Source organism: Enoplosus armatus, chromosome 14 (assembly GCF_043641665.1).
Source record: "Enoplosus armatus isolate fEnoArm2 chromosome 14, fEnoArm2.hap1, whole genome shotgun sequence".
Lineage (NCBI taxonomy): Eukaryota > Metazoa > Chordata > Actinopteri > Centrarchiformes > Enoplosidae > Enoplosus > Enoplosus armatus.
In genome coordinates, this window is record NC_092193.1 from 14,217,328 (window position 1) to 14,238,402 (window position 21,075).

Genomic DNA, 21,075 nt, shown 5'->3' on the forward strand with positions numbered 1-21,075 from the left:
AGACTAGCTATATTATTAATGATGCCACAGAAACTAAACCGGTCCGAGAAACCATATGTCAAGAAAGATAGAGAGAAATACTGTGGCTGGTGGCAAGATGATGTCAGGAGCAAGAGCATGGCTGTGGATCGGACCAACTTAAAACTAATGTCGCGCTGCTGAAGGACCAGTTCATAACCCGAGTAAGTTCCCACCACAACACATATATATATAGTACAGACACTGTAATTTGAAATCGTGTTTTACAATCTTACTCTGCAGTGTAGGCTAGTAGCCTATGTTGCAATGCCACAGAGCTTTCACAATACACATATGTCCTCACCAGTGGTAGAAAGTAAGCACATTTACTAACTCAATTACAGTATTTAAGTACAATTATGAAATACTTCTAATTCACTTGAGTATTTCCATTGTCTGCTACTTTATACTTATACTACAATTCAGAAGCAAATATTGTAGTTTTTACTTCATTACATTTGACAAATGTAGTACTATACTTACAAATTATTACTATACACATTGAGATTTTACATGCAAAACATATCCGTTTATAAAATATGATGCAATGACTCAACTACCCAACAGAATATTACTCTCGACCATCTACATTAAAATGTGTAAACACTGACAGGGGCCATTATGCTGCAGGATAAGAACTTTTTACTTAACTAAGATTTAAAATGCAGGCCTTTTACTTGTAATGGAATATGTTATATTGAGTAATTACTACTCTTATTAACAAAGTACATTTCTTCCACCACTGTTTCTCACACACAAATGATTTCACCCATAAACATCATTCACACAAACACCTTATACACTTATCTCACGCAAACCTCTGCCCACACAATGCATTTATTGTTAAATAATTGACAGCTTTGCACATTTTGATCCAATGTTGTCAGCTCACAAGTTGCGTTGCTAAGTGATGAACAGGTGCTCCATCCTCTTTTCTTACCCCCTGTCTTAACACAGGTGAAGAGAGGTCGACATTTTCAGACAAAGTGCCCATGGAGGGAGAACCAGAGGAATCAGATGAGGATGTTCAGGGAGAGGACAGACCCACTGTGCTGTGGGAGAAGTGCATTCAGCAGAGCATCTTTGTCGACCTAAGTGAAGATGAAAGTCTCCACTTGAGTGATTTGGAACGCTCTTTAGTTTTGCATCTGTCCCAGGCAGAGTCTGCTGCCTCCGAGGCCAGCATCCATCTCAGTGGTAAGTCCTGGAGTTCTTTTTTAGTTTATGTTTAACTGGCTTGTTGTATCTGTCCTGAACCATTTATAACAGGTCATTAGTGGTGATTCTAGGCTTGGACATGAATTTCAGTTCAAACAATGGAAAATACTTTGTGGCTTTGTGGATACAACAGTGATGAGGGAAATGTATTGTTTTTTTCTTTTACCTTTTTTTGTTTTGGTGACATGTAATGTGACAAAAACAAAATGGTAAACAGTTTAAGTGATACATGTAGTGACATATGTTGAGTCGCATAATACGTTGGAGCTGTCATTGTTAATGGTGGACAGTCTTACAAAAAGTAAATGCAAAGACTGAGGTTTAAATGAATCTATGCAACCCTCTAATTTGATGTTGTATTTGTGTTGTTGGTGTTCTGTAATTAGCAGGGAGCGCAGAGCTGTCAGCCTTGGATGTCACCTCCTCAGAGTCTAGTATTGTCAGCAGTCAGAGTGAGAGGGTGGTAGAGAGCAAGACCAAGAGCAGCATATTGCATGTATCTGCCCAAAGACCAAACACCATGCAAGATGAGCTGCCCTTAAACCAGAGGAATGAGGACCCAGGGCAAAATACTAGTGACGAGGATCAGGACGACCTACCTTATGATGGTGACCTTGGAAGCCTCTACTTCAACCAGACAGCTGACTCTGCGGGGAATATGAGCTGTGATGGAAGAGAAACTGTTCATGCAAGTCCTGGTGCTCCTGGTTTGCTTGACTGTAACACAAAAGATGAAGATATTATTGAACGCTTGGTTTCTATTGAGCATAATTCTGAGAAACCAGCAACTTTGTCGCAAGAGGATGCCAACCCCAAACAGGACAACTTTTTTCATGCTTCCAAGCCAAGTGAGTTTGCCCCATCATATCCTGCAGACATTAACCAGTTGTTGCTGCGACACTTGTCCCGAGAGGAATTGCTGCGGTCGGGTAGGTTGATCGAGGCAGAGACCCTGCCGGAGGTGTCCCTGCTGGAGAGCGTGGATGACACTGTTTTTAGCTGGGCTCCACCACTCAACAGCACAACAATTAATAGTAACCACTCAAAGAGCCCTGCTTCTAATTCAGATCAGAGTTTCTGCTCTGGTAGGACTGATGAAAAGAGTAATACTGCGTCCAAAAAATCTAGTTTAGAGGACGAAGCAGAAAGGAGAATTGATAATGTCGCCTCTGCTGCTACTGACAGCATCACATCCAGCTTTGCAAGCATAGAGTCAAAACACAGCAGTGGGGATACAAGTGATGTAGATGTTGTAAAGGAGGAAAACGCAGAAGATCATGATCAGGTTCAGAGAGTCCCACTTGTGCGCACCAGGTCCTTCAGCGAGATGAAGTATGGCCAAGGCCAAGTCCATTACCCACTCCCTGATTTCTCGAAGGTTGCCCCTAAGGTGAAAATCCCCAAAGCTCCAAGTGGGCCAGCCAGACCCGTTCCTCAGAGCCCCGGCACCATGCACAGAGCCCAGTCTTCACCAGGGATGTTAGAGGTGATCAGCAGAGTCCTGGAGGATTCAGTCCAACCATCAGAGAAGCCCTATGTCTTCAAAGACGAGGACAAAGAGACTCATCCAGCACTGGTGCATCACCTGCAGGTAGAAAACATTCAGAATTTACTCTTCACAGCGCACCTGTTCCTGCAGTTTTCTTTTGCTTGTATTTCCTCAAACAGTACCAAATATGAATACTGTGCATAGGACGTAGGACTAACATTTGTCTTGTTTCACGTCTTTAGGCTGAATATGATAAATTGCTAACCAAATATGCTGAGGCAGAGAACCTTATAGATCAAATGAGACTAGGAACAAACGTAAGTACGCATGCGAGAAATCAGTTGTAATTTCTGAGTCATATTTTCAATGCAAGTTACAAAATTATGAATGTCTTTTCACAGTCTCAGCCCTCCTCAGAACTGATGAATTATTTAGAATGTGATGATGATCATCAGGAAAATTTACCTGTAGTAGAGGGAAGCCATCTTGGATCCTTGGCTCCTCACCTTCCCCCATCAGGTACGTCTCTGTGTCTGACATCTGATATTATGACAGGTTGGCGCTTTGCTTCGCTACTTGCAAATTACGCAGTGAAGTGCAACTGGTTTCCATAGAGACAAATGGGGTCAGATGACACTATTCTAGTTACCCAAACATCTTGTCTTTGCTTTTGGAGCACTTTAATCAAGTGGAAAACAATGGTTGTGAACTGGACAACCTGACCACATTCAAATATTTCACATTTGATTTCTATATCACATCATCAGTACCTATATGCATCGTGCAATTTTTAACAGTTCAAAAAACACAAATTAACAAATTCTTTGCACTACACTGATGTACTTGATGAAAAAAGAATCCTTTGATTACCCTTATCTGTAGCAATTCGATAGATGAGATGTAGATGTGGAAGTTTATCAAAGACTCAATATCATGGATATGTTGCTAATCATTTTGTGGCCTTTGTTGGGTCTATATCACTACATTCTTGCATTGTTTTCAGAAAACCTTGGTGTAAAAGGAGAAACAACCCCCCAGAGCAACATTAAGGAGGTGAACACAGCTTCCTCCAGCCAGCCTGAAGAGGGTCCCAGTGATGGGGAAAGAATGACTGCTGAGCTGAGAGACATCATCAGCCAGTTCATGGAAAAGGTTCGTTTGAAGATGTGCCAGGATATTACTATCTAAAATATTACATCTTACCATTTATGAACCTTCCTCTATTCAGGTGAAAGAATTCAAACTGAGTGTAAGCAACATGTCAGTGAGCACAGCAGAACAGCAAATGGTAAGTTTTGTTTACTTCCTACATGTAGTTCTTTACATAATGCACAGAATGTCTTGATTTTAATGTGTCTGAGATGCATTATACTTTCTTCTGCATGTGCATAAATGTAAAATGTGTCTATTGTCAGATGCTGCGGAGCATTATGGAGGCTCAGGACCAGCTGGAAAGAAAATATATCAGTAAGAAGGAGGAGCACAGAGCTCTCGAGATGCAAAACTACATGGGCCTGTCCAGGAACACTGGCACCTTTGACCCAAACAGGTTAGAGAGACATCGCTATTGCACCTGTGTGAATGTATCAGTGTCATGTTAATGCATCCATTCATGCGTCTGAATGTGTGTGTGTGTGTGTGTGTGGGTGCGCAGGCTGGTGGAGGGAGACATCTTCAGGATAGGGATGCACCTTGAGGACATAAAGGAGATGATAGACAAAAACATGTGTGAGCAGATTTCTCCACCCCACTCAACCTCCACTCCCACGCCCATGAAAGAGATTCTGCATGTGAGGCCCAGTCCTCTCTGCATGCCCACACCCTCACCTCCACCATCCCTGCATGAGGTAATCACAGACACACCCATGGCCTCACCAACACTCACTTGTCTTCACAATGTTTTGCCACTCTGGCGGCGGGGGCAGTAATATTGGCAAGTTTGTCAGTCCATCACTCGGTCCACAGTGAACAATCTCATCAAATATTGGACAGATTGCTATGAAATGTACAGACGTTCATGATGGTAACGGTCGATAATGCTGCAGAAGTGTGTGTTCTCCCCTTTGCACTTTATATAAACAGTATATTATACTTTAGGGTTATGGAGGTAATGCTGAGTGTGTGTGTGTGTGTGTGTGTGTGTGTGTGTGTGTGTGTGTGTGTGTGTGTGTGTGTAAGATTACACTAACCGCAATTTATCTGACTGGGTCTCATGTTTCAGGAACGAAGTGCGGGTTTTTCCACTGTGGGTTATAAGATGGAGACATGGAAAGATGAAGAAAAAGAGGAGGAAGTGGAGGAGGCCAGTGAGGTCCATGTAGATGATGTATTACAAGGCAGTGAACTCATTACAACTGACTGCTGCCAATCAAGGTACTTAACATTTCTCATTTTATTCTATAATCCAATATTTGGTCTGGTGGTTTTATATTATGTCATAATTGTGTCATAATCTTTAGTTTTTAAGTTTTGGACATACAAGTTGATCAACTGAGTGAAACATTTCTGTTCTCCCAGAGTATAATTTAGTCAAACTGGTACCAGTGTTAATATATACAGAAAAATGAAAGTAGTTCTCCTGGCTAGGATATGGAATATAATACACCACTGTTGGGCATGTTTCATTGTCACTATTGTGTCTAGCTATTCATGTTTTGAGTGGTGCGTGCATGTGTGTTTGTGCTCAAATAGCAGGCACGTTCTCAGCCTTCCCCACGGGCAGATAGTGTTTCAGGTGCAGTGTCGGTGTTCGGTTCCACCGAGCGTTTGAGTCACTGTGTGCTGGTTTTCTTCTCTGTGTAGTTTCAGGAGCTCACAGGGATCTCTGGAGGGACTGGAAACCCAGACAGCTGGGACTGAAGAGGAGAGGTACTCTGTCTTATCGGAGGTGATAGATCACAGTAACCTCTTAGCATACCTGAACGGGACCAGCTCATCCTCAAGACAGAGGCAGTGGACACCTGACGGGTCAGTGTTGTGATATTAAAGTCCATACGTCTGTTGTGGTTTATCTACAGTGGTTTGCTCTTAAATAATGCATGACTCATACAAGTAATCCATCCTGTAATCCTCAGTGTAAGTGAGCTACTTTTGCATACGGTATGTATAGTCATCCACTGTGCCAAGAGGATTTACCTTTTATCATGTAATGCTTCTCACGCCATGCTGTTAAAATACTTCTTTAACTCCCCTCATCTCCACTCCACAGACTCTAAATATCTAAATATCTCGCTTGTTGTTTTTGCTTCAGCTGTAGCACCCCGGATAGTGCTCTGAGCCCAGTGGGTGAATGTGATCTGGGTGATTGCGTGAGTCTGGCTGTGGAGGTCTCCTCTTCCTCCGCACCCAGAGACTCAGTCACCCACAGCCTTTCAGAGCCTCCTCTCAACACCTCATCTGTATCACAGGTCAGTCACAGTTAATAGTAGTTTGACAGTTTTAGCTGCTCATATGTGCTCATATATATATATATATATATATATATATATACTACTGTGGGGTCTTCCAAGCCCCCCAACTTAGTTTGTCATTTGATGTTTGTTATGTAACAGATTTTCAGGGATGCTGTTGAAGTTACAGCTGTAACTTGTACAGTAGGCTGCATAGGCTACTTTATTTGACCTGATGTTTGGTTTTTCTGGGGTGCAGAGGATTGTGAGCCCAGAGACAGACAGTGGATTTGGGAGCTCTTACTTGAATCAATCAGCTTCTGGACCATTTCAACCAAATCTGCTCACAGAGAGGTACAAATCTATATAAACAGCAACAATAAAATTATTTCAGTAGACGGTGACTGATCCACAGTCACTTTCTACATATCACATAGGAGAATAACTCAATCTTGATCCTCCCATGTACAGTGTGCAGTCCCAGAATAATGGTTTAAGTAGCTCAGACAGTGAGGGCTCCTGCTCCAACCTGCAGACAGCCTTCCATTCATCTGTCCAAACACAGTCCTGTGGTGCAGCTGCGGCAGTGGAGCGGTGGGTGGAGAGCACCACTAGGGAGCCTTCAGTCAGGCTGCAGGGTGAGCAAATCCTTCTTCATGGTTCTCTTTTTATTCCATCTTATCTGGTCAATACTGATATGATGGATGCTTCTACACCACTGACCGAACAGGATCTGAACGCAACCTGCCTGCCCAGCTCCATCACCACATATCTGAACCCGTACTCAGCACCACCATGGATACAGAAGAGAGAGGCAGCCCGCAGTACTCCTGCTCTTGTAATAGGTCAATATTTGCTAAGAAGCGAGATTTAATCATCTTCTTCTATGCAATTGTCTATTTACGCAGTGAACATCTGAATAGCTGTGTGTCTTTTCATGTGTATGTGTTTAGTGAGGCAATCCTGGCCTTGCAGTCAGAGGTATCCAGGCTGAAGAAGGACCTGGAGGAGGGCTTGGTCCAGTTGCCTCACCTAACAGAGAAGATGGACTATCTCACCTCCCAATACAAACCGGATCGTCATGACCTCAGGTCTAAAACCAGACCCCGGACCCACCACAGACCAGCCTCCAACAGGTGGGGAGCTGATCCCGCTGGTATTTGTGGAGGAAAGGATAACGGGCATCGTTGGGGTGTACTGATGTGACATTTATAATCATAAAAAGCTTGCATGAGAAATACAGATACTTTCATCTAAAAGTCCAGGATAGGCATTTAAAGTCCTATCATGTTCTTACCATTTATTCATTATATAGTCACTATTATGACCCCTTTTATTCTAACCTCTAGTGTGTGGAAACCATCAAATAGCAGACGCAATGTGAGCAATCTCAGTTCCAGTCAGGTGAGGATAGAGGACTGGATCTCTTCAGACATGGACCCCAGCAAGAGCAAAGGTACACCACCACCACCTCCACCACAGCACGCTAATAAGCAAATTGCAGCAAAACATTCTTAAAGTGTCTCTACATCTGTATATGTGTATGTATATTTCCTCCATTGTCTACTATGGTTTGTATCATTTGCTCTTTAGGAACAGACAGTGGTGACACAGCTGGCTCTGAGATCATGTTGCAGTTCCACAGTTCGCCTGTAGGGAGCAGGAGAGGCAGCAGCAGTGTACGCTCCTCACCTGAGTTTCAATATAAATTTCAGGGAGCACTGCAATCTAGCAGAGGTCAGAGCCAAGGCTATTTCTCTCAGTACATTCTCTAACCGTTCGTGAATTTCTTTGTGTGTATGTCATTGACATGGGGATATTATATCCAAAACCATCAGGTTCAGAGGGATACGGCTCAGTGAAAACCTCTGGTCTGACCAGATCCAATTTAAAAGAAGGAAAAGAGGAGGCTTCTGACAGCCTTACCAAGCAGAGACCACAAAGTGAGTGATTTTATCATGTAATGTGTATAATGTCAACACTTTGGGGTCATCATTATTGACGTTATTCTTTTACAATAGACAAATTGGTTCCAGAGCATATCCTAGAAAAGCACAAGATTAATAACCTCGGCACAAACAGCAGGCACTCAATGCATCGCCTCATCATAAAAGACCTTAGTTGTAACTTCAAAACAATATGTGCAGTATTGTCTTTTATTAGTGTACATACTGTAGTGCTTCTCATGTTTCCGTGGTCAGCAGCTGTCATGGAGAGTTTTTACTCCAAGGAGAGGTGGTCTCTTTTCTCCTCTCCGTCTCTTCAGAAGCCCCTTCTCCAGGTCAGCTACGGCTCCTCCAGCAGCCTGCCTGCCAGGTAAACACACAATCAAACACATCACCCACTGTCAGCACTTTCCAAAAATAATTATTAAATGGTACAGTTCTGTTAAAGTGAAATCAATTATTTCTTATTATTTCTATCTCTCCTCAAAACCAGCTATAAAGTGAGGGAGCCGCCACTGCAGTCCACGTCCCATCACAGAAAACGCTCCACCCAGTCAGACACAGCACTCCTGCCCAGCAATGTGTACTTCCAGCGGACACTGTCCCCACTATCAGTGCCCTCAAAGACTGGCAGCAGGACAGGCAGACGCAGGGGGAGCAAGGTGAGATCTTTCCACATGCATGTCTGCTGGCTATTCTGACATTTTAGAGATCTCCCTGTATACAAGAACATCTGCTCGGCATCTGCTTCATGGTCGGCTTATTGGAGAGTTTGCTACTGTTTTCTAGGAGGAAGAAATGAACAGGACTCTAGACCAGGCTATTGAGGTGGCCCGCAGCATGAAGAGGACCACCGACCGAATGGCCAAGAGACTGTCAGCTGACCTGGCCAAGGCTCAAATCCACAGGAAACTGCACAACATGCAGCCACTAGGGGGCAGGAAACACCAAGCATTATAACAGTCAGGGTACAGATCAGTTTACTCTGTAATCATCAATCTGGCAGTCCCTATGATACCTGATGCCTGTGAAGAATGTATATTTGATGGGAGATAATGAATATCTATGATTTTTAGTTAATTAACCTGCTTGTGTTAAGTTATTGCTTTTGTATGGTTGTATATTTTTAATACATAGAAAAGTTTGGAATCACATTGTAAAAATAAAATTTGGATATTATAACCCAAACAGTTTATTGTGCTGTATTTCTTTAAGCAAACTGATATTTATGTTGATGGACAGCATTCTGTTTAAATGAAGTGTCTTAACATTTTGATTTGATGTCTTCAGGCAACTTCGATCTTTGAAAAAATCCTTCATCATCTCACTTTTATTTTCAGCAGTGTGTAAAAGTACTTACTATATCTACTTTGGTGGGCAAAATGACAATTCTGAATACTGACATAAGATGGCCAATATTAGATCAATACAGTTCAACATATTCCTCACACCTTCATTTATTTTATCAGTACTGTATGCAAAACGGAGGAAGAATATGATCCAGTTGTGACCTTTAGTTAGGGGACAACATGAGTGACACAGTACAATGTCACCCAGCAATAAAGCAGTAAAAAAGTAAACATTTTCATGTTTGTGTTAGTACACTTGTGTCACCTAACCCTTTTGTTTTCTTTTTTATTTTACCTGCTTCCCAACTATTAGCTATCCAATACACACACACAGCCACAGGGTGAGGAGATAAAGTTAAATCATATTAAAAGTAGGCCAGATTGGTAATATTACATTTCAGGAAAATCCCTCCCTGTCTTTAGTTCGTATGAGTATCAACTTCTGTCCTTTTAGCTAATATGCTCATTTGACGCCTCTAATGTCCATCACTGCTGGCCTGTGGGTGCTAGCGACACAGTGTCTTCTTACTGAGTTTCTGTCGCGCGGCTTTGTCGCCGTCATAGCCTGCTGGTGCCGGGCTGTGTTCAGTTTTTGTTTGTGAGGTATCGACTTTCACTGTGGTTCTAAGGGAGGTATCGGGAAAGAAGATGTGTCCAAACAACATTCCTGAACTTTCCCCTCTGATTGTTCAGAACAGATGAGGTTCTCAACGTTCACTAACCTGTAGGCCATTGACAGGGCAGGCTAGTCACAGTGGGGCAAGCGTGACTTCTCGCAGTTGTTCTCTCACATTTAAACACAAATACAGAATCACCTCCACAGACCAGGCAGTCTGGGGCAAATCATTTCTGTAGGTAGTTGCGCCTCCTTACACCTCATATGAGTGGATCATAGTCACAAAACAAGTGTGAAACAGAAGCCTTAATGATCCCTCAGGAGTGTACATGTGATGCTATTTGGTCATCACATGTGTGTGTGTGTGTGCATGTGAAAACAGTGAACCAAATTTTTATCCACAGTTTGTCAGTCCCCTATATGAGACAACAGAGTGTTAGAGATGTCTTTATGATATTCATGTCAAGGGTGCCAAAGCAAGGGTTAAAGCACTTGACTTGGATTACAAAGTACTTGACAGAAAAAAAGGTACAGAAAAAGCAGCTTGTCATTGGCACTGCCACCTATTAGACCTCTAGGGGCGATCTCATTATTGTGGTCCTTTATTGGCAGTCTTTCTTTGTCCGCTTTAAAGGGATGTCAGGCATTGAAGTGTTTTTTCTAGAGACAGACCACCCACCTAAAACTTGTTAGCTCATATCAACTTGTGACTCTGTGGAACACTTTGAGTCTGTTGTTGTGATTATTGGCAATTCAAGAAACTTTTATTTGAAACTTGACTCACAGATACGTAAAGTCATTATGTTCTGTAACAGCACGTTTACAAAAGTGAGATTACTACCTAAGAAGAAATTGTTGACATGCTTATGCACACGTCAACATTCTCTCCTGACTGAGACTGAGCAACCATATTTGCGTTCATATATTTTACCAGTTTATTAGTTCATTTATTTATTCTCCTTCAGGAGGAGGGTTTATCTAAAAGTCTTTATTTAATCAGGATAGTTTCAGAGGGACATTTACCAGCATGACAGGCAGCCTTATTCCATATTTTGCAGGTTTGGATGGTATGTGATGAAGGGGAAGCACCCCCTGAATGCGGTCCACCCACTTGGCCCACACTGACCTGATTGCAGCTAGCTTGTCTCTCTGTTATCCTTATCACGTTAGCAGCCATACGGGGTGCCTCATTCCTTGGGCGAGAAGATCATTCAATTTCACCATTTTAGACACCCATATTTCTCCTCCTGCAGGCTCCTGATGGGCTGGTCTTTGAGCTGGTTCCTGATGGGCTGGTCTTTGAGCTGGTTCCTGATGGGCTGGTCTTTGGGCTGGTTCCTGATGGGCTGGTCTTTGGGCTGGTTCCTATTTATTTGTTGTGTTCTGCCCCCAATTTGAGGTAGAGTGCCAGAAAATATTGAATGTTTAAAATGTGAAATAACATGCAGGTCCTCGTAAAACATTGTATAGTTTCACACACTACAGAGTAAAGAGTGCCAGAAAATGCAGCTCATTGGCATCTTGTATCTTCGGGACCCAAACATCACTTACGGTATGTAATGTATATGTATGGCGGGGGGGGGGGGGGTTCTTTTACAAAAAATGAACCAATGTGGTTCAAGTTGAAAAAATATTTTATTATAACATTTTTCTTTTAGCAAACGGGCCGCTATGACCTGAACACCACACAAGGGTTAAAACAATTATTTGTATAATTTACCACATATTGAAGTACGCTGGAGTATTATCTCTTTTCTCTCAACAATTAGACTGGTGAAATCCACACTTTTTGTTCTTTAAACTTTTGGAAAGCAGAGATCATCTCATCTGTGTGAAGTTGGATTTGCTCTCTCCTTTTGGTCTTTATGCACAAAAGAGTTTGTCCATATCTGGTCCTTAGGGATCCTCCCAGCCCATCTTCATATTACACACCTGACGCAGATACTCGGCCACTGGGTAAAAGACAGGCTATTATCATTATTATTATTATTGCCTCGCCTTTGTCACTTTAACTGGAACTATTTGCATATATAGTCATTCTACAGAGTCCGGTAAAGCTCCCTGTAGTATATAGCACAATGTATGAAGTTACAGTTATCCAAATGTATGTTGTATGTGGTTACATGAGCCAGCATGCTTACGCTAGTTTGATTTCTTTGTCATTGTTGTGGTGAAAGTGACAACTGACCTCAGTTGACTCTGACGCAGATGAATTTACTTTATCTATATCAGAGAAATGATGAAGAGTATTGTATACATCCTAGGGCACCTAAGCTATACTTTATCTGTATGCTATCAAGGTGTTGTTGATAGGTTTGTGTTTCTTCAGGCATTGACAAATTGAGGACAAAATGACTAATTGCTTAAAAAGAGGTTTCATCTATCACAGGATACCATGGACGTGGAACACAGGAGAAATCAAATATTGTTCGGAGGAAACCTTAAACAGGCCATAAAACGTCCGTTCAGACACACCAGCAACAGAAATGGGTCATCACTTGTATCAAGTTATCTTTTTATGTAAGGTGTGGTGTGTGTTTACAGACTGGGATGTTAGGGTACTTTCTTTGGTGGGTACAAAATATTTCAAACCACAAGACAAGAAATGATTTGCACAGACAAATAAATTTAAAGACATGGTTTTAAAAACAAAAAAGTTTGCCATGCCAGTGTGCTTAATACCAGGGAAGCAACGCAATTGTGTTTATCTACATCCTCATCTAACAAAGGTGAGCTGCCTCCTCTCGCTCTGATAGGCCACCCAAGCACCCCTGGGGGGCGGAGTTACAGCCTTCAGGCTCTTTGGTATTTGCTGAAACAATAAAGGACCTGTCGCTTCATCTGAGAGCGAGAGAGAGAGAGAGGGAGAGAGGGAAAAAAAGAAGTCAAGTTAAAGCCTGAGCTGCTTCCCTGAAGTCATTTTGAGAAACAGCATCACACATCTCGCCTCCAGGCAGTGGCTCAGCAGGAAAACGCTGCAGGCATGGAAACAACACAGTTAAAGATGCTGAAACTTTTGCTTTTATTGACCTTCACAGAGGTAAAGGATGATCATTTTCTTGTTGTGCACTGATTTTCTCTTAAATATTTTAACAAAAATACACTACAAAGAACTATTTTAACATCATCAATCTACAGTAGTTGGATTTCTTTTCTTTGATATAATGCTTATTTTATATATCCAGATAAATGATAGTGGGAGGACTTTTGAAACACACAGGCTCTTTTGAGTGTCACTGCTTTCAACAAGTGCGTGTGGCATGCACAACCTTAGCTCAATAGACAAATTCATTCCGACCTGAAAGAAATACCTGCACAGACCAGTCCTGAAATCTGTGTTGAGTGAAGGTAATGTGCAGCCTGCTGCCTCTCATGCTTCGAGAATATGATACAGGGCATAATTTGCCTCAGGATATAATGTGAAATCCCAACAGCTTGCTACCTTTGGAATGATGTCCTTGCCTTGAAAATGCTGTATTTCCTGTCGTTTATCATTACATTATCACTCATTATTTCCTGTCATTAACCTGCCATGTTTTGTCATTTTCAGATTTGTGCTTCTCAACATGGTAAATAATCTTCTTTTAAATTTGCCTTAAGATACTTTATGACGATCCCAAACTCAAATAATGTACAATATCCCTTAATTTGAAATGCAGATGACCTTGAAAAGTCCCCAAAAAGATTAACTGTTGTTCTGAAACAATATGAATATTTTATTGATTTTATTGAGTCTTTTTTAACGTATCCCATTGTTTTCTTCTCTGTCTCCTTCAGACATCACTTTGTCAGTGTTTACGGTAACATCAAAGAGTATGACAGTACAGTGGAACGGCCAAACTGGTGCCAGCTCCTACAAGATCACAGCAACACCCAAGAACTCTCCAGAGCGTCCCGTCTTTGCTCAGTTCGGTGGCAACACCGTGATGGGCTCAGTCAACTCCCTGTCGCCCAACACAGTGTACACCATGCAGCTGGAAGCCATGGACAATGCACTCAATGTCCTCAGCAGTGCAGAGACAGAGGAGACAACAGGTCAGTGACAACAGCAAGGAGAGGTAACGGACTCCTGGTGGTTCAGATTCAGATACTTTACAATCTATAAAGACAGAAAAAGTGTTACTTAAGTAGAAGCACCTGTACTTCAAGTGTTGAAAGTAAAGTGCTCGTTGTGGAGGAAGAAAGGCCTCTGTCAATGTCATTATGTTTTTATATATTATTGGATTACTATTAGTGATACATCAGCATGGAAGTAGCATTTTAGTGTTTCAGCTGGTTAAGGTGGAGCTCATTTTAACCACTTTATCTACTGGGAAATAGTTTATAGAAGCAATGCATCATATTTTTAGAGCTAAAATGATTAGCATCTCCACTGTGAGGATTTGCTGCTTTCCTCTGTTTTATGTCATTATAAACTCTCTGGGTTTTGGACTGTTGGTCAGACAAAACAAGACATCGTCTTGGACTGTGGGAAACTGTGATGGACATTGTTCACTATTTTTAGAAGGTTAATAGACCAAACAATTAAACGGCAAGGAAAAAATTGTTAGTCGCAGCCCTATTTTATATGATTTTCTCATATGTTCCATATAGGCTATAATCATAATCTGTAAAAAAAAAAAAAAAGGAGTAAAAAGTACAATATTCTTTCTTAAATGTAGAGGAGTATAAGCAGCATAAGTACTCAAGAAAGGTACAAATATAGCAAAATTGGACTTACAGTAAGTACAGTAGTAGAGTAAATGTACTTAGTTACATTCCATTCCAAAAATAGAGAAACAGTATTGTGATCTCTACTTGACAGTTATTTTGTTGTCTCTCTAACTGATTTGACTTCTATCTTTTGTTCTCCAGCTCCTGAAGTCCCCAGCATTGACCAGGCCTATTCCAAACACAGCGACAGCATCACTGTGGAGTTCACAGAGGTTTCCGGGGCAACCAGCTACATCCTGAGGGCACAGTCGGAGACGGGTGATTTCTTCTCTGAGACCTTGGTGAGCAGCTCCCCGGGCACCGTGGTGCAGCTCCAGCCCTACACAGACTACAGGCTGAGTGTCATGTCCGTCAACTCTGGGGGGAGGAGCCAGCCCTCGTACCCCATCGAGGCTGGGACAGGTGAGGCCGAAGAAGTCTTATACTAGAGTCCTAAATACACTTCACACTGTGGCTTCAGCATTTCAAACAGTGATAGAAGACTGAAAAACTGATCTAATAACACTCATTTAACACATTTATGATTTTCACCATGAGGACTAATAATAACAATACTAATAATCTATCAAATGGAATAATAATGACCTTCTCCATCCACTTTCACTTGTCCAGACACTACACATTAAAAGTAGTTTACTCAAGATGGCAATCAGCATATGAAGAGTGAAATGCAGCCTTGCTGTTGTTCCTGTAGGACAATGGCCTGTTATCTCACTCCGCCGGTCATAACGTGTGTCATTTCACCACCCATTGTGACAGAGTCTCCTCCTCCTCCACCTTTTGCAGCCAACGCAGGAGGATGGAAACCGTATCCATGCCACCGCACTATACTATTCTCATGATATGAAAAGCTAAACCATGAGAACTAGGTTGTCTCCCTTCCCCGAGGAGAACTGACTGTAACACAATCACAGGGAAATTGTTTCCATTTCACACCTCTTACAAAAAATTGACAGGGAGAAAGTAGAAGCAAGAAAGCGCATTCGTTCGTTCACATTTTGTCTCATTATTCCCTATTACTCTCTACCTGCACCTGTCTGTAGTGGTAATGGCGCCCGAGTTGAACACCACCTCCCCTAACAACAGTACCATCCTTGTGACTTGGCCCCCGGTGGAGCACGCCGTCCTCTACACGCTCTGCATCATCCGAGAGGGCTCCAGCTCCCGCCACAAACTCAACACCACCGACACCGCAGTGACCTTTGATGACCTTGAAGCAGGGACGAACTACTGTATCAAGGGCACAGCCTGGGACTCTGAGGGTCGAGCTGGAGACGACCTCACTGTCTGCCAGATCACACGTGAGCATGATAAGAACACCTACAGTACACTAATTATGACTTATAATGCACAACCACAATAAAACAACAAAAAGTTGGTCGTAACACAAGTGTAGCTGATCGTGCTGCTCATTTCCTTCTTGTTTAATTTCCAGGTCCTCCAAGCCCAGATGTGACCCACGTCACGGTGACTCAGGGTCGGTCCCTCGGGATCGCTGTGTACTGGGCGTCAGCGCAGGGAGCTGAGAACTACATTGCCTTTACCACTAATGGCCAAAACTGTACTTCAACAGCTAATAGTTACTGTTATATCACACCTGTGGAGTGTGGCCAGAACCACTCAGTCTCCGTCATCGCTTATAACAAAGCTGGTCCCAGCAGCCCCTCGCAACCAGCAGACTACATCACATGTAGGTATATCACACACAACCACAGCCACATACATGCATATCAGAAGTCCTACATGTTAGAATAGTTCGACATTTTGGGAAATATGGCATAAAAATACGAAGCCAGTTAGCTTAGCTTAGCACAAAGACTGGAAACGGGGAAACAGCTATCCTGGCTCAAAGGTAACACAATTTGACTACCAGCACCTCTAAAACTCACAAATGAACACATTATACGTTACGAAAACAAATAAGCGTATTTCCCAAAATGTCAAACTGTTCCTTTAACAAGTCATGTCCATTCTTATTTTTTCTTAACCTCTCTCTCTCTCTCTCTCTCTCTCTCTCTCTCTCTCTCTGACAGATCCATGTCCCCCAGAGAACATCTGGGTGGAGGAGCCTGAAGCAGGCAACTGCTCTGTGGTGTGGGATGAGGTGCCACTGGTGGAGTACTACATGGCTTTCATAAAGAGGGACGACGGGACGGAGAAGTCGTGTAACACCACTGAAACCACCTGCCAATTTTTCTGCATGTGTGGCTACACCTACCTCACCACCGTCTTCCCCTACAACCACGCCGGCTCCAGCCCTTACGCACATGTCCGCAATTACACCACCAGTAGGAACAGAAGCACCACCAATACATGTTTTTGTTATCAAGTCAAAGAATCATACTAATGTATTTGTATATTTTTGAAAAATCAAGTTGCAGACATGAAACTTACCTGAGATATGATCATTGTTCACCACAATGTATATTAAGTCTGACTTATTGTACTGACATAAGATATACTGTCATGTGCTAATCCACCACAATTCTTCCCTTCTGGTGCATTCAAGGACCATTCATTTCTTATGTAAAATGTAACTTGTGGCTGCTCAATAGCACCCTTTTGATATTATTCTTCATCCTTTTCATACCCTGCTTGTTTTTGTCCTGACACAGCTCATGACTGCAAGGCTTTTTGGCAGCTGACTCTAAAATCTCATATGACTGAGCTTCCCTGAATTGTCCACCATGGCATTGTTGTAAAAATATGCCTTTCCCACAGCAGATATTTTGTCATGCCATGACAGGAAAACTGCAGGTGTAATTAATACCATTAAAATGGCTGTATTCCATTTAGGTGTGCCACTTCTCCCACAATACCACTTCCTTGGTATTAAACACACTATCATGGCTTTCTAGGACACATGGAACGGAGCCCATGTTATTAGTTACACATGTGCCTTTTCTGATATGACGAGTCAAAATGTTTGCTATAAAACGGAACAGCTGCTCACAACTGTACACAACACAAAGATACATTTGAGGAAAAAAAGCAATAATTTTAAAACATGTAAAACAATTAGTATGGTCCTTTCTACAGTGTTGATGATTATTTTCACCTATTTTTGCATTTCTCCTCCCCACCTCTCCCCCAGTTCCTTGTTGCCCGCAGGGTGTGACCATAAACCTAGTTTCTACAGAGACCCTGGAGATCATGTGGTCCCCGGTCAAAGGGGCCGAGCTGTACGAGACAACGGCGGCACAGACTGATGATGTCATCCACTGTAACGACACAGCACCAGTGTGCGCGCTGTCCGATTTGAAGTGCAACACAGCTTATTCTGTGACCGTCACACCTTGCAGCGACTTGCGAGGATGCAACCGCACCTGCACACCACACACACATGAGACAGGTGTTGATCTCACATCCTAAATACACAATTATCCACTTACACACAAGAGGGGAAAGGCAGGGAATTCTTTGAGATGAAGAATTAGATGAGAGGATTGATACCACTCTCATGTCTCTCAACAGCCGGTTAGCTTAGCTTAGCACAAAAACTGGAAACGGGGAAACAGCTAGCCTGGCTCTGTTTCCAGTCTTTGTGCTAAGCTAAGTTAACCAGCTGCTTCATATTTACCGTACAGACACGATAGTGGTATCATTCTTCTCATGTAATGTTTGGAAAGAAAGTGAATCATCATATTTCCCAAAACTATTTCTTAAAAATGTCTCACTCTGCAGCATTAACATATGTTTTTGGTATGAAAACTCCATTTCCTGTCTGTTCTGCTGCAGCTCCGTGCTCTCCTGAGATCCTGAATATGACGCAGACCAACAACTCCACATACAGAGTCCTCTTCACTAACCCCAACACCCACAACACAAATTATACCATCACTGCCATCGGACGCTACGACACACACACTTGCAAAGCAAGAAATAACTCCTGTGAGCTCACACAGCTGCCCTGCGGTTCAACCTATGAGGTCATAGCAGTGGCCACCTCAACAGTGGGGAGAAGTCTACCTGGATTCAGTAAACCTTTGGAAACAGGTATGATTGGTTGTCACTAGGATTAAATGTCAAGTCAAATCACTTTTATTCATATAGCCCAAAACCACAACTTTGTCTCAGAGGGCCATGTTTGGTGTAAGGTATTTAAATGTAATTTTATCCCTTTTTAACTATCCCAGCTGTAATGAATCAACATGTTAACACATGTTCTGTCCATTTTAATCTTCTCCTTCAAATAAAATAAAATACACTCCCAGAAAAAAAATATGAAAACATGCAACTGCCAGCTAAAAACATTAGTTAAATTCTGATCCCACTGGTAATAATAGTGCTATACTGTTTTGTCCTTTTCACATGACAATCATTTCAATATACAATTTATTATAAACATGTTTATCACTTGAGACTCAAATAAAAGGATGAGAAAACATTACAAAGACTAGCTGCAGCATCACTCAAGATATTATCATTATACATGCACTCCAGCATTGATTATTGTTCTGTATTTCACTCCCTGAGGTCCTTGCTGCCCCATGGCTGTGAATGTGACCCAGGTCACCCAGGCTATGACCAACGTGACCTGGTCACCTGGCAGAGGAGCTCGCTCCTATATCACCACCCTTACATCCTCGCGCGGACACGCTAAGTGCCACTCTCTGAACACCCACTGCCTGATGGGATGCATCACCTGTGGCACCAACTACAGCATCAACCTGGAAGCCATCAGCAGCACAGGACACAAGTCAGAGTGCAAATATCGTGGATTCTCATCCAGTGAGGACAAATACATACATGCACACACACAAAAATGTGAAATATAAGGAAATCAACACATACAATAGTGATGTAGTTTGTAGTTAAAACATCCAAAACCACCAGTATGGTCCTTGACAACACCACAAACTCAGTGTCTCAAAACTCATTCTGGTAGGTGCCTGTTGTCCAACAAGTGTCAAGCTCTATCGCAGAGCCAACCAGTCCCTCAGGGTGTACTGGCGCTCTTTGGGCCCCCAGATCCAGAACCACACAGTAGAGCTGTACGGGACAGGAGCCAACTACACCTGTGTTGCAGCTGCTGGCAGCAAATACTGTGATATCCAGGAGGAAACGTGCGGGGACGTCTACACAGTAGTGGCGGCACCAGTGGGACAGAATGGGATCAAAGTCAGCTTCTGTCAGCCGAGGACATACTCAGGTGAGTCATGGAGTGTGTATACTCTGAAATGATTCACATCACATATCTTTTGTTCTTATAATTTGTGTATGATTTGAGGTAATAGCTGCATTAATGTGTTCATTTTTGTCATATTTTCAGTTCCTTGCCCAGGAAGTAATGCCGGTATGGGTAAGTATCCTCTCCACTGTAAACTTGTTTTGCAGTAGTTAAAGGAATAATTTGACATGATATGCTAAGCTAAGCTAACTGGCTGTTGGCTGTAGCTTCATAGACATGAGAGTGGTCTCGATCTACTCCACTAACCCTCAGCAATAAAGCAAATAAGCATATTTACGAAAAAGTTGTGCACTGCTACTGCACTGACATCTCATCTCTCTCCTTCTTCAGTGATCTCTCGTGGAAGACGGAGTGTGGATTAATTGTGGTAAGTTCATTGTTGTTCAACCTTCAGACAAGAACACATTGTCTTCAGACCACGTGGAAACAGCGTTATGTAACAACCTGAGACAAGCAATGTGCTTTCCTTTACATTACAGCGTGATTGTAAATTGTTGAAAGCTGGTTTCACAGGTGCTCCTTCACAGCTTGAAGGGTATCTTGTGACAGCATCACAAGCATGCATACATTGACTGTGCCTATAGTAGACTGGTACAACAATAGGCCTGAACGTTTGGGTAGAACAAGAGGGAAGCAGAGAGAGCATATAGGCTGATCTCTATCTGTCTTCACCTCTGGGACTTCATGCATCTGTCCATAAAGCATGCAAAGAAGAATGAGGGGAACGTGACTCAGGTAAACGAAGATGGAGAGCTGCTGCAGGAACGTGACACGGACATCTTATTGTGTCTGTTATGAATGGCTGTAAGATGGTAGATATTTAATAGCCCCTGACTCAGTATGACAAAGCTGTATTCTGCTTTTTGCATATAAAGTTTCACAAGGAATGTGAGGTTTGTTTTGCACAAAACAACCTCTTATTGAATATGATGAATCATTACGGAAGTTATGATGAGATATTGGTAATAACTGTTTTTTCCACCAAGTCCAGGCTAATAATTTCTCTCTCTCTCACCTTTCTTGCTCTACAGTGAACATCTGCCATCTCTACCAACCCCCCCAACATGGACAGAGGACTGTGTTTACACCAACGAACTGTGAAGATCCAATTTATCCAGATGAAATATCTCTCTTGTTTAGGAATAT

The 21,075-nt window shown here is 42.4% G+C and overlaps 2 protein-coding genes across 2 annotated transcripts; both read left to right on the forward strand.

Moving 5' to 3' along the window:
* The first annotated feature begins 1,010 nt into the window (after nucleotides 1-1,010).
* Nucleotides 1,011-9,020, forward strand: LOC139296402 (microtubule organization protein AKNA-like). Its single transcript, XM_070918802.1, is given in 20 exon segments — nucleotides 1,011-1,215; nucleotides 1,623-2,827; nucleotides 2,968-3,244; nucleotides 3,729-3,877; nucleotides 3,954-4,013; nucleotides 4,141-4,274; nucleotides 4,380-4,572; nucleotides 4,947-5,098; nucleotides 5,534-5,692; nucleotides 5,976-6,123; nucleotides 6,374-6,468; nucleotides 6,586-6,752; nucleotides 6,833-6,959; nucleotides 7,068-7,250; nucleotides 7,464-7,570; nucleotides 7,708-7,851; nucleotides 7,953-8,057; nucleotides 8,316-8,430; nucleotides 8,554-8,722; nucleotides 8,850-9,020. Coding segments are annotated over 20 exon segments (4,065 nt in total).
* A 4,009-nt stretch (nucleotides 9,021-13,029) lies between these two features.
* Nucleotides 13,030-20,291, forward strand: LOC139296983 (fibronectin type III domain-containing protein 7-like). Its single transcript, XM_070919556.1, has 13 exons — nucleotides 13,030-13,065; nucleotides 13,576-13,594; nucleotides 13,803-14,060; nucleotides 14,880-15,140; nucleotides 15,782-16,039; nucleotides 16,174-16,428; nucleotides 16,772-17,026; nucleotides 17,833-18,090; nucleotides 18,477-18,734; nucleotides 19,215-19,469; nucleotides 19,627-19,890; nucleotides 20,011-20,040; nucleotides 20,260-20,291. Exons 1-13 carry the CDS (start codon nucleotides 13,030-13,032, stop codon nucleotides 20,289-20,291), a joined length of 2,439 nt encoding a protein of 812 aa, XP_070775657.1.
* The last annotated feature ends 784 nt before the right edge of the window (nucleotides 20,292-21,075 follow it).

What these genes read in the sequence shown, in the direction of transcription:
- LOC139296983 (XM_070919556.1), top strand. Translation starts at nt 13,030, where the DNA reads ATGCTGAAACTTTTGCTTTTATTGACCTTCACAGAG. An exon ending in CAGTAAACCTTTGGAAACAG is followed by an intron (nt 18,735 to 19,214) that starts GTATGATTGGTT and finishes TCACTCCCTGAG; the next exon opens with GTCCTTGCTGCCCCATGGCT. An exon ending in TCAGCCGAGGACATACTCAG is followed by an intron (nt 19,891 to 20,010) that starts GTGAGTCATGGA and finishes TCATATTTTCAG; the next exon opens with TTCCTTGCCCAGGAAGTAAT.